The sequence below is a fragment of the Dermacentor andersoni genome, chromosome 6 (genome assembly GCF_023375885.2).
Source record: "Dermacentor andersoni chromosome 6, qqDerAnde1_hic_scaffold, whole genome shotgun sequence".
NCBI classification, from domain to species: domain Eukaryota; kingdom Metazoa; phylum Arthropoda; class Arachnida; order Ixodida; family Ixodidae; genus Dermacentor; species Dermacentor andersoni.
In genome coordinates, this window is record NC_092819.1 from 44,695,001 (window position 1) to 44,708,163 (window position 13,163).

The 13,163-nt window shown below is 48.9% G+C and overlaps 2 protein-coding genes and 1 pseudogene across 2 annotated transcripts in view; 2 read left to right on the forward strand and 1 right to left on the reverse strand.

Annotated features, from left to right (window-relative positions):
* LOC126522010 (oxysterol-binding protein-related protein 9-like) overlaps positions 1–4,669 on the reverse strand; it is a 44,699-nt gene extending 40,030 nt beyond the window's left edge. The window contains exons 1-4 of the mRNA XM_050170781.3: positions 4,428–4,669; positions 2,152–2,214; positions 1,739–1,817; positions 784–869 (exon numbers count right to left, since the gene is read on the reverse strand). Of these exons, the coding sequence (XP_050026738.2) occupies positions 784–869; positions 1,739–1,817; positions 2,152–2,214; positions 4,428–4,526 (327 nt within the window). The 5' untranslated portion in view covers positions 4,527–4,669. The remainder of the gene's footprint in view (positions 1–783; positions 870–1,738; positions 1,818–2,151; positions 2,215–4,427) is intronic.
* Positions 4,670–6,595: 1,926 nt separating this feature from the next.
* LOC126522131 (U2 spliceosomal RNA) lies at positions 6,596–6,775 on the forward strand (annotated as a pseudogene).
* A 3,599-nt stretch (positions 6,776–10,374) lies between these two features.
* Positions 10,375–12,642, forward strand: LOC140219060 (neprilysin-3-like). Its single transcript, XM_072288922.1, has one exon. The coding sequence runs from the start codon at positions 10,375–10,377 to the stop codon at positions 12,640–12,642; it is 2,268 nt and encodes a 755-aa protein (XP_072145023.1).
* Positions 12,643–13,163: the final 521 nt, after the last annotated feature.

The following is a 13,163-nucleotide window of genomic DNA, read 5'->3' on the forward strand; positions in this document are numbered from 1 at the left end:
CGTTGTCTACATGTATCGGTGAGTAGCTGAGTTAGTATAGACAAATGGTTCCCATGAATGCAATTGCGAAGAAAGCTGGCAGATGTGTGGGGAGTTTTAATAAGCATTTCTTGCGTTGCTTTTTTTCCCCCTGCATTCTGGGGAGAATAATGCTGATTGCGCGATCTCTTCCACTGACGACTTATCTCTACTTACCGCGAGGTATGTCTGGCTATACTTGTTAGCATGATGAAGAAATGATTGAAAGGAAACTACAGCGAATTTTTAGTTTGGCTAAATTGAGACACTCCATTGAAGCAATCTTGACAAAGCCGGGAGGGCTGGTAATTGTCTAATTTTCATTATTAGCAGCGTTGAAATAAAGCATAAGCAAACAACGAATGCACCCGGTGTTTAGCGGATATGACGTAAGGGCCAGCACGTCACCTCCGAGATTGTTTAGAGCGCCGTGGGCAGCGCCTCATCTCGGAGGTCACGCCGAGGAGCCGCGCGTTTTTGGTCATGCGTCGTTTCCGGCCGGCGACAGTGGCGACTCTTTTTGTTATTTTTTAATCTTTTCAGTATGTAAAACACCAACTTATGTGACCTTTGCGCGACGCACCCATTAGCAATTTCAAACGTTCGATTTTGCACGGGAGCTGGGACATATTTACACCGCTTGAAAGGGGTGGGATTTGCGCGGTCCCAAATTTTCGTTGCACTTTGCTTTTAGGTCAAGCGCGTGTTTGCCGAGTTGGTCCTCGAGAACCAACCACCGAGACACCCAAATAATGACTCACTCACGTGGTAGGCTCGGCGACAGACCATCTGCCGAAGAACCGCCTCTTCGAGCTCCATCACCCACGCGTCGCGCTCGTCTTCGCTGGGAGCTGCGTGGAGGCGAGTGACGTTTCTCGCGTGTAAAGTGGCCACCCGCGATTGTAAAGGCTGTCGTGTTCTAAACACATGTTTGTGCAGCATGTGCGCATCGTGCTTGTCTCCGAAACGTAATTTAAACTCCCGCGGCGTGCAAACACTTTAAAGAGACCTAACGATACCGCGCCCCTTTCTACTCTGTGCTTAATTCGTCTGATCTCTCTTTGCAGCTTTAGCGGCGAAGCGTTGTCCGTCAGCAGTCGTTGACGTTCTGAGGTTTCTCGGCGGCGTTTGAAAAAGTGGCGTAGGAAAACGTGTGCTATAGAGCCGACACTTGTTTCCACTTGGTGAAAAACTGTTTAGGCACTTTAGTTGCGAAGTCAGAAAAGCTTGCACTTAAATCTTTAGAATAGAGAACAGCTGGACTAGCTGGGGCAACATCGCGTACAAAGTGGAGCGCTAAGGTGATACAGAAAAGGAGAGTATACGTACACGCGCACATACTGACGCACGTCTTTCCCGCATCTTTCTTGTTCATATACATATACCCTCCATTTCCGTACCATTTTAATTAGCGCTCCCCTTTGCACAAAACCTAAATCTTTGTTTGACACTGTGCTTCGGGTCTGGAAGCTGACTTTAATCACCGCAGGCGGTGGTGTAGCCAGGAGGGGGAAGAGGGGGCACACCGAGCACGTCCCCCTCCCCCCCCCCCCCCCCGGGACAATTCCGTCCTCGGTCAGTGGGTGCTCCCCCCGAAAAAAATTTCTTACTACGACACTGACCACAGGTCTGATTAGTTTAATAATGAAGTGGCACTGCGCACATTCGGGGTGCATTTCGGTTCGAACATGACTTTCGACACCCGGCATAATTCACCCACCTTGAAATCTGTACTCTCGGCCTTCTGAGACGACGGAGAAACCGTTGGGTCTTCTGGGGTCCTTCGTCACAATGGCACCCTGTGTAAAATTCGTAGAGCAGGCAACAGTCAGCGTGTCGCACGCCATATATGGATACGCAATCACAGCTCTCTGCATATGCGAAGACCATAACTTTAACTCTTCAGTCAGAAATAACTTTTTTTCTTCCTAACCACGGTTTGTTTGAGGTCATGGTTTTGTAACGAGAGCGTGCGGGTTATCTTTAAAGATAACTTATGCTGACAACGGTGTATATTCTTTTGCGTGGGCACTAGAAGCGCTTCGGACTTCGTTTGGTTTTCTCGAGCCAGGAACATATTGATCATCGGTCGCGCCCTGTTGCACACAAAGAAAGGTGTTGCCTTGTACTTACCAGGAGATTGATGCCGCCGAATTTAGCTAGCAAGCCCATTCGTTTCCGCCTCTGGTGATGTGACTGCAAAGAGATTGCACGTGCTTGCTGCTATAGCATGACGCAAGAAGGATGCAATAGCTCTGCGCTAAGCATGTTTCTCTCTTTTGGGCTGGACTTCATTTACTTTATTCAATGTTTCAAACTTTTACCTATATTGCCGAAGGAGGCGACTCATGGCCTCACTTTCATTTTACGCGACTGTTTTGTTACGTAGAACGTTGTTCTGGACCAATGAACTCAGGCTAATGATGCAGGCTAATAAATTACTTGACTGCAGATCCAAAGCACACGACCACGAAGAAGTATACACGTAAGCGGGGTGGTAGATGACCGTTTATATGTATATTTGTCTATATGGCATAACTACATCAAGAAATAGACGCATGGATAAGGCACCATCTTTTTTTTATGTGCCTATTTATTTGTGCTTGTATGACTCCGCGACTCAGCAGAAGCCAAAATAAATTGATGCGATGAAAAACAGAATGTGGTAGATTTCTGACTAGGCACGCGCCAACAAAGGGTGGAATGAGCAGCTTAGAATGTGACACATTCTTCTGGTTGCTATCGAGTGCTCTAGAACGCCCTGGCGGTGTGCTTTACAACTGGCTGATTGAAATCGTGCTTGGAGCACATTCGCTTGGTTCATTTAAAGCGCCGCGCTCCAGCTAAGAGCGCCTGGAGGCGCTTTCACCTTCGAGCTGAGAGAGCGACCGAGATCCGTCAAAAAGCTGGTCACGTGCCTTCGCGGATTCTTCCGCTCTGAACATTCGGATCGCGCAGGCCGTTCCTGGCTCCAATCTAGAGAGGGCTCCGCATCGCTGCAAACTAAGTCGGAGCGCTGTAGAATCTAGTCGAATGTACCGTAAGATCGATTTTCGCCTTGTACGAAAGCCTAGCTCACCTTGTCAGCCGCTCTTTCAATAAGCTCATTACTTACATAGTTCGCAGCTTAAAAGTTGCGACAGGAACCGCCGAAGACAATTGACAATGCCAGTAATAGGTTTCTTGTGCGATCTGCCGCATGTCTCCATGCCATCCGTAAATCACGAAACCTTATGGGCACATCAGCAGACAAACGAAGTGCCATTCTCACTGCCAACCAAAATGTCAAATGATAGCAAGACATTATATATATTGTCGTTTTCACAAAAGCCGAGGTGAAACACTGTAGCAACCCTGCCCCACCCCCCCTGCCCAACCCCTCACTATCCCTAGTATCCTGGCTGCAACTTCGTTGCTATTGATATTCATAAAGCGACCGTGCTCGACGTAGAGGTTTCTGCTTCGGATGGGACGCTCTCTATTTAATATACGCAAAAGTGACCATATAACTTGGGTCACCTTATCACATATGTTACGGGGAATTGACCAAGGATAGTGCCTTACCATTATCACATGTGCAGTGCCGAAGTTGTCTGTTCCGACACATACCCCAGTGACCACATGTCGTCTGCTAGGCAATACAGCAGCCGGCGCATACCTAGTGGCCCAAGTTGAATTTTCTCCCAGAAAAGGACAGAAACCTACAAACCGCAATGTGGAGGGGAGGGGGGATATACAAAGAAAGCTATCGCTTTAAAAGGGGAGAATGAAATTGCAGTGGTTTTGCCGAGGCGGAGGTTGCTCATTCGACTGCAGGTCTAGACAGAAATTGTACGATCACAGATGCGCTGTTATTCAACATTGCCAATGAACAAGATACCGCGGGAAGGGCCTCAAACTACGACTGCCGCAGTGCATTAAAGATTAACAAGATGCTGGAACCAGCGTGAAGCCATATGTAAAAAATAAAGAAAAAGGGACATGATGTAGCACGTAATTAAAGATCCAGTGTTCCCTGTGTGTAACCGGGCTGCCCTACGATTGTTTGCATTATCTGACCTTCTCTGTCGGCCTCGATATTCAATAAGGAACTGTATCTGAGCGCGCATTTCAATGTATTGTCAACCTGTGCAAATCCCGTCCTGAGAAAAGTTGAGAGACCGCCAAGTGCTTATGACACAGTTGTGGTTGGTTATTGAAACTCACGCGTAAACTTCGAAGCAAAGTATGCTCATCTCAATGCCGAATGAAGAGGTATCTTTGAAATGTACCTCCCTTGCTGTGGTGTTTCTTTGTTGCCGCACCATAAAGGATGACATGTATATTTTTTAAAACACATTTGGCTATGTCCTCCGAGACAACGCGTTATCCACACAACGAAAGGGTCACAACAAGCGTGCAGCGTGCACCTTGAATCGGTAGAGCATGCCGTTGCGGTCGTCGAGCACCACCCAGCACAAGTGCCAGCCGCTGATGAAGCTTGTCCAGACACTGAGTGGTCCTTCCATGCCGTCGAGGCCGGCGCGCTCGGCTCGAAACTGCTGCGGCGGGCCCCTTCACTCGGTGCTCGTCGCTGGAGGCCATGCGTTGCCCCCCGAGCCCGCTTTCGTCGGGTTGGAACCCGACGAAAGGGCGCGACACCTTGACTTTGCAGTCATGGCTGTCGTTGTTGCTGTTAACCGAGAAACACAATGGCTCATACCCACTATGGCGGATTCGCCAATGTTCGTGCGGATGGATGAATGAATGAATGAATGAATGAATGAATGAATGAATGAATGAATGAATGAATGAATGAATGGACTTTATTGAGGTCCCTCGGTGCGCGTGATTAGCGCGCAGCTGGCCGCTCCCACGTCGGGACAGAGAGGCCATGCCCTTCCGCCACAGCCCAGAGCTGTGCTTCAAGGTCCGAGCTGCCTAGAGCTCGGTCCCACTCTTCCTTGGTGGTCCTGGGCCCCAGCGCTAGGGGACGACCCCAGAGCATGTGAGCAAGGCTAGCTATGTGTTTACAAAAGCGACATGCATTGCGAGGGTACCCGCCGTGGTTGCTCAGTGGCTATGGTGTTGGGCTGCTGAGCACGAGGTCGCGGGATTGAATCCCGGCCATGGCGGCCGCATTTTGATGGGGGGGAAATGCGAAAACACCCGTGTACTTAGATTTAGGTGCACGTTGAAGATCCCCAGGTGGTCGAAATTTCCGGAGCCCTCCACTACGGCGTGCCTCATAATCAGAAAGTGGTTTTGGCACGTAAAACCCCATAATTCTTTTTTTTATGCATTGCGAGGGTGCGCGTCCTGAAAGATTTTGTGATTTCGTGCGCATGAAACTGACAAATATAAAGCTTACGTCATAGCTTTAAATGAGCGAAATACGATAAGTCTATGCTGTGACAGTTTCAAGAAAAATGAGTGAAGCCTGAATTGAAATATGCTAAAATAATAATGGTAAAGGGGCCAGATGTAAGTGGGCTATTGGTTGGAATCAATAATGAAGTTGTGGTGGCGGCGCAAACATCCCTGTGACTGTACCCTAGAGTCGAAGCTCCAAATGAAAGGATAACAGGAAGTGTCCGATCCAGGCCATTTTTGGGAAAGGGAATTTCAAAGAATATTTTTTTTGCTCATTACGGTTGTCGTTGCTGTTGCCATTAGCCAAGCAAAACACGTACGCGACTCATGCCCACTTTGGGGCTTCGACCAAGACTCAAATGAATTATTCTAAATGACGACCGCATATAACCTTTCAGGAAATGATAAAAAGTAAGCGATGCTGAAAGATAGTATTAAATGCAACGTTAAAAGAACAGAAACGATGGGAAAGTAAATCGAGAATCGTTTCAATCAATCACGAAAAGCGCTCATGCAAGTGAGGAAAATGTAACAGGGAGATTATTTCTACTCGCCAAGGAAATCTTAGACAGTGAAGCAAACATTCCTGCGTCTGAATAAGTGAATTCGGGTTTCAGAATAAAGGGGAATAACTGATCACCCATAGTTTGAAGCTTACTCAGCTATACCAAAGGCATCGACACCACCCTGACAGATCTGTTGATGGATGGATGGATGCAAAACTTTAATGGAGGTCCTGAGGTACGCGACTGGCAAAATGGATTTTGCGAGCATTTGTTCTTGTTTTATTTTTTTATCTGTCTAGTAATTTTACGTGTGTACTGCATAGCGCTCTCCGCGGGCATTGTCGTTTTCTCTCCACAATTGATGGCAGACACCTACGTGGGGACGATGGAACGATAAAAAAAAGATATCTTGTTCTCAACATACCAATGTACAATAAAAAAAAGAGCCATTGCACTCTGTGAAAGTGGATGACATGTGAAGCTGTTTAGCATACAACACAGAGGTGACACATAATTTTGAACATAGGTACGGACTTATTTAGTGTGATTTTTATATACATTCGCGTGGACGACGGGACTGCCGCCCCGAGGAGCCGGAGGAAACTAGACACGCGTGACGTTTCGGCCGGACCGCCGCAACGGGAGAGCGGAAGGGAAGGAAACTAGATGCACAAGCACTCGGAATGCCGACAAAGAGAGGGCGGCGCGAACGTATAAGCATGGCCGACGCGGGTATAAGTGTAGTATCTATTCTTATCAGTTTAACATCTGATCCGGGTTGTATTCGGGCCCAAAATATTAAACTTATTTTTTAAAGTTGGCGGAGTGCTTAAAGCCTGCTTCACCTCCGCCGCGGGTCGGCCCGGTATTGCACCACCTTCGGGATTGGCCCATGGTTTTTGGGTCTACGGACATCGATCCCCTGGAAGCTAGCCATATACAGCTTCGCTCTTAAAGAAATAAAAAAGAAGAAAAAAGAGCATCAAGAAGAAAGATAACCCCAAACTTAAGCATTAGAATGGCTTGAATTTAATATAGAGAAAGGCGTCGTTCTGCGTAGAAGCCTTGCCTCCCCCGTGCCTTAAATAGAGTCGTGCCGGCGTCTCTCACCGAGCGTGGCCTAGGCTGTGTGGTTTGTCCTTGGCGTTGGGGCGACTGTGTACTTTTTTTTTTGTTCACGAAAACATCAGTACTGTTGCCGGTAGCGAAAAGTTATTTTGTTTGTTTGTTCGTTTTTTGCGGAAAACCAATTAAGAGGGAACTTAGAAGCGGAACACTTATATGCGTCCGCCAGTCCAGGAGCCTTTTACTCTGACTTTCGCTTTTCTGTGGGGAAACATTTAATCTCTGCCCACAATACCAACACGAATCCACCGGCATCATTCATTCGACCTTGTAGAGCTATCTTTTCTTTTCTTACTCGAAAGAAAGTAAAAGTTTGCGGAAAATGCTTTAATCGGTCAGAAACAGAAATTTTTTCACATATATAAAAGTTTATTTTGTCTCTGTCATTCTTTTTATCGCTGTTTCTTTCCTCGCACACAATGGTGGACATCAGTCATATGGTGGATGACCGAAAAAACCTGGAAAGGTCTTAGAAAGTCCTAATAAATGTCGTAATCCCCAAAGCATAAATAGGTAACGGGAAATCAAATGAAATTCAGAATATGCAAAACAAGCAAGGACTTTAGTAAAGAAAAACTGCTTCGCATAAATCAGAAGTAAAACGACAGTGTAGGCTCCCTGCTACAATTTCCAGGAGTAGACGTTCCAAAAGAAATAATTTCGTGACTCTTTTACCGTTAACACTCTTTCCTGCTTCAGCCACAGAGAGCAGTGCGCGTATTTAAGTTGAACTTGTCTTCACGAGGAGGAGATGGAGTCATCTTCCTCTTCGTCCCTTGAGGTGTGGTTTAACTATACCTTGCCTGGCGGATCCAATGAGGCCCTACCCGGCGGGATCAGGTGATTATATATATATATATATATATATATATATATATATATAGAGAGAGAGAGAGAGAGAGAGAGAGAAATAAGAAGTAAAAACCGGGAGGTTACGCAAGGTCGCTCCCGGCTGGTTAACCTACCCGCGTATAGTTGGCACGAGTCACGTAGTTGAGATGAGCAAATTAGCAGGCATGTGATGGCTTTGATTCGCACAGCACAGGCGTAACTAGAGATCTCTGGAAGGGGCTCCTTTTTTTTCCCCTGCAGTGGCGCAGAGCAACGACGGTCATAAAGTTTCTTACAGTATCACCTAGAGAGAAATCTGGCGCCACCGTCAATGCGAGTTTCCTCGCGGTCGCTGTGCCACCACGTGACTGCCTGACACAAAACAATACACGTTTATTTCATGTTTGGAACAACCAAACACGGAGTAAAACCTTGCACGCCCACCTGAAGTGAACGTGCAGGACTTGTGTTGGCTCCGCATAAAGCGTTGCCATTTCCTCTTAAAGGAATACTTTTATAGAATGAAATCACCGCAACAAATTTCTTATCCGTAATGCATATTCCGTAATATTTATTTTAGTTTGTTATAAGGAGCAAGCGAAGAAGACAAATAAGGGCAATGGCGCACAGTGAACGTTCACCTTGTAGTTTTTTATTTTTTTCTCCAACTTTAGCGGCCGCCGGTACTGCTCACGTTTATATAGTTGCACCATGAGTTCTCATGGCTTTGCAAAAACTATAATTTTCACAATAATGAAGAAAATCGGCATTTTATATGCTGTTTTGGTAAAGAAAATAACGATTGGGGACAGACGCAGTACTGCTAGTCAGACGCGTCTTCACGGTGTCATGGCTATCCGAGAAAAATACCAGTTCGAAGCCACCATATCCCGACATTCCCATGCGTCAAAAAACCACGGCAGCGCCAATTTTTCATCTCTGTAACTATATACATACAAAAAAAGAAACTATGCTGTGGTCGTAATGATGAAACAGACGAAAAGGAATAATGGAGGAACTGAGGCACGGAACGGTCTAGCCAATGTGATACATCAGAAAGGAGCCACGAGTAGCTTGCTTATTTTCACGCGTGAAATGTATAAACCAAAAGTTGTTCGCTTACGAGCTCCCTCCTTACTGCGAATGCGAGGTGCGCATCGAGAAGAACGTGCGGAAAATTGGCGCCCTTCAATCTTGCGTCTTCGGACGTAAGCGCTATAGGCGCGGTTTATCCAATTCAGACCTGCTTGGACGCCTCATGTGCGCTTTCTTCTTCTATGGCATTCGTACAGTTCGTGCTCTTCCACTTATTAAAACAACCATAGCAGCACCTTTGTCTAGTGAGGTCAGTTGTTTACTCCCGAATAGACTGTGTGATCTCTCGCGCGTGTGGCGCTTTGACACTTGAAAAGAAAAAACAAAAACAAGAGCTTGTCTAGCCACACTGTCTGACCAAGCGTCGTTTGATTATGCATTCGGAAGAATGCTTGCGGAAACCAGAATTTCTACTTCTGCCCAAGAAAAAGAAAGCAATAAAGAACAGAGCTTTTAAAAAATTAAGCAGTTTCTAAGACAATAAAAGAGAGGCAGCATGTCGACGGCAATGGAGCAGTGCCTAAACTTCGAACGGGGCTCAGCACGGCCGTAGCTCGGCTTGTGAGTAGCGCTCAGGTGGTGCGATTGAAAGCCTACTCGAAGTAATATCGTATAGTTGGCCTCTAAAAGCAATGCCAGAGACAGTTTTCATAGCGAAGCCAGAGGTGGTGTCTATAACAAAGTCGAAGCCGATGCTGAAGTCGGTGTCCCGAGCAACGTCAAGAACGCTGTATAAGAATAGCCACTGGCGACAGGTAACAAATCGTTGCTTTCTTGTGGGAAGAATTCTTAAAACTTAAAGCACCGAAGGCGCTTTAAATTATAGGTATTTTTCGAAGGTTGCCTTAACACCCTTTATCCATGCGAAATCGCAGTTGATGTCAGTGAGCAAACACATGGAGCAGGCCTTCGCAATAACGAAACGAAGACGAAGTTGAACACAATACTCAATGGTGCGTACTTTTAGCACAGCATTATGAGGCGAAGCCCGCGACCTATACCTGTGTACCTGCCGACACGTGGCCATACGAGCAGCGTAAGGCCCGGGGCCCGTCCCGTCGCCACTGTTGTTCTCAACCCTAGAACCGGCCGCTTCGAGTTCACTTCGATATCAGCGTTCCCCCCTGGCACCGCCTTCAGCACAGCGCCACTGTCACGCCGTTCTCGCAGTCCGACACCGTCGAGATCGCCGCAATCTTCTGCCCGCCGAACGGCTACTGCAGCGCAACGTGGAAAAGTTTCCAGGGCCCTAACGTCAAAGCGACGCGCCGCTTCCTCTCCTGCGTCAGGCATCGGGAATGCCAGGGCAGTGAATACCACAAATGGAACTTCGCGGAAGTCTTCTTCGCCTCCTCCCTCCAAGCCTGCAGTTGTGACGTCACAATCGTCCGCGCTGAAGGTAGCGTACAGACCGACACCGAAGGTGCCTATCGCCACTATTCAAAACATGGGTGGGCCTTTCGCAGTAGAAGCGTCGAATCACCATTACTCCGTGGGCGCGCCCAGCACGACAGTGTCCCGGCGCCAAATATTAGCGAAACCGGTGAGCGCGATCCGCCAGGGAAGTCAAGAATACCCGGTGTCGGCGGCCTGTGCCCTGTTCACGTGCTGCTCACTGGCTATAGTCGCAGCGCTCGTTTTAGGTCTTTACTTGTTTTCTCAGAGCAAAGAGGGCCAAGTGATGGTGACCAAGGCAATGAGGTTTTTGAGAATCGGCGCAAACAACACAAAGGCGCCCAAGACTGTCGCCACTAGAAGCGTCGACGTTAGGGTGAAGGTAGACGTGCTTTCTCACGTCACGGACAGATCGAGCGTTGCCACGACGACCACCAGTGCGCGTCCCACCGTGAAGACTGTGCCTCCATGCAAACGCATTCTGTGCGCGTACCAGACGTCCAGGTGGACACTAAGCTCGGCTGCGCATCCGTGCGATGACTTTTACTCGTTCGTCTGCGGCAACTGGTCGCAGGGCGGACAGAACGACACATCTTCGTTCGGGACAGACCAGCACAAAGAGACGGAAGTGCTCCTTCAAACTCTGCTCGAGGAGCGAAGAGCAGCGTCGCCGAAAGGCGATGCAGTGGTCTCGCTGTATGACACCTGTCTTGAGCGCACGTCTTACGCGGACTCAAAGTTGTTTGTCAGTTCCCTGCTTCAGAGGGTGGGGCTGAGCAAGTGGCCTTACAAGGACAACGTTATGAGCAAGAACGAAATGTGGAACATTCATGCCCACATATTCAGGGCGCTCGGCATTTCACCTCTGGTCACCGTCTCGCATGTTCCGGATCCGAAAAATGCCTCCAAGTCCGTGGTAAGCCTGGACATTCCACCCCTCTACGCTAAGACGGACGGCGACGTCCGATTGCCTACCTGGTACCTTCCTTCGTTGTATCGAGCGACGAGTATGTTTGACTCTGACTTTTACGAGGACGTCTCTCAAAGAGTGCTCCAGTTTGTCGGGAAGTTGGCACAACTTCGCGCTAAATTCAAAAGAAGACCGCGCTCGACTGCTCTGAGCTTGGAGCCGTTCTACGCGGCTCTCGTCAAGTACACGCTGGAAGGCGTAGCGGCCGTTAAATCGGACACCCCGTTGCAGCTTTACAACCAGGCTTTCTTCAAGGCCCTCAAGTCACTCATAAGCCGGACGAAGAGCTCGAGCGTCTACAATTATCTTGGCTTTTGCGTGCTCGTCCACGTGTCTCCGCTTCTTTCCAACGAGTTCGAAACCATGTCCCACGCTCAGATGGCTTGGATGTCTCAGCGTTGGCAGTCGTCGTGGGCACTCTGGCAGCGCTGTCTTTGGTTCATCGACGACATGGACCCTACTCTCCTCTTCGGCGTCTTCGCAAAGTATGCCAAGACTCACATGCACTTGGTCAACGTGAGCTCCGTGACTGAGAGGCTTCGCCGAGTGTTTCGCACGCGAGCCCAAGGTCTGGAATGGTGCGCGGGTGAACGCGCGAAAAGTTGCCTCAGCTTCATCGACGGCACGTCCGTCAAACTCGTCGACTTGAACGTCACGCGAACGACGCCTGCCGCCGCCGGCAACATGACGACCGGGTTCTTTCTCGAGGAGTACGTCGCCTTAAAACGGCGCAGGGTGGAGACGTCGCTGGCTCAACCGCAAGACGGCTGGAAATCCGTTTTCTCCCTGTTCGCCTCTGCGCCCGCATTCGACACGAAGACGCAGACTTTGTACTTGCCCTTAGTCCCGTTCTTCGACTTGTTCCACGACGCAGACCTCGACTTGCTGGTCAGGTACCCTTACCTGGCGCACGACGTCTACAGGTCACTCCTGGAGCAACTGCTGCGGCACGTCTTCACCTCCGTCGCCCAGACGCCCGGTACGCCGCAGAACTGCGATCGTTTTGGACTCTCGCAACCGGATAGCGTCCGTTCAGTCGAAGAGCTTGTGCTGGATGCCACAGCATGGGAGCTTTCTTTCCGTCACTTCTCCGGAACAAGGTGGGAGGGATACGCGTTTCCCGGGAACCACAGCACGGAGAGAAGCTTCTTCATTTTCGCGGCGATGGGCAAATGTCACAACGCGGTCCCAGAGGCGCCGTCGGCTCAACTAGCGCTGCGCAACGGGAATGAAGAAATGCACGCCATCAACGAGGCCTTCGCTAACACGCGGGTATTCGGCAACCTCTGGGGATGCAACAACCGCACGATAATGAATCCCGAGGCAAAGTGCAACCTATGGAAGTCGTGACGGCTTACTTGGTGACATACGATGGAGGGACGACTAATCGTGGTGAAGCCCCTTTTTAGGAAGCCACGTACGAGCCCCAGGAGCGAGGTGTCTGCAGAAGCTAGGCTCTGCTATTCGAGGCCACTAAGCAAGCCGCGGGTGTCTTCGGTGCCAGCCAGATACGAGCCAAGCTGCGCCCACCCACTCGTGTGGTCCAAATCCACTGTCCAATCGCACGCGCTGTTAGCCGAGTGTAAGAAGTGGATGACCCTGGTTGCAGGCCGACCGTCTGAGTCTGTGACGTTGGTGAAATAACATCGTCGCCATGGAAACAGGTGTTGCAATGCTGCCCATTCCAACAACCGGTGTTGATAAAAGTTCTAAAGGTGGAAGACAAAAATAAATGGGCATTTGACCAAATGCTGTGTGTATTTAAGAACTAACGATGTGGTAACCGTTGCCGTTTCCTGTGAACTCAAAACGGCATGGTGAGAATCGGTGATGGAAGATTTTGAATTCAAATAAGGGGTTTTCAACACCAG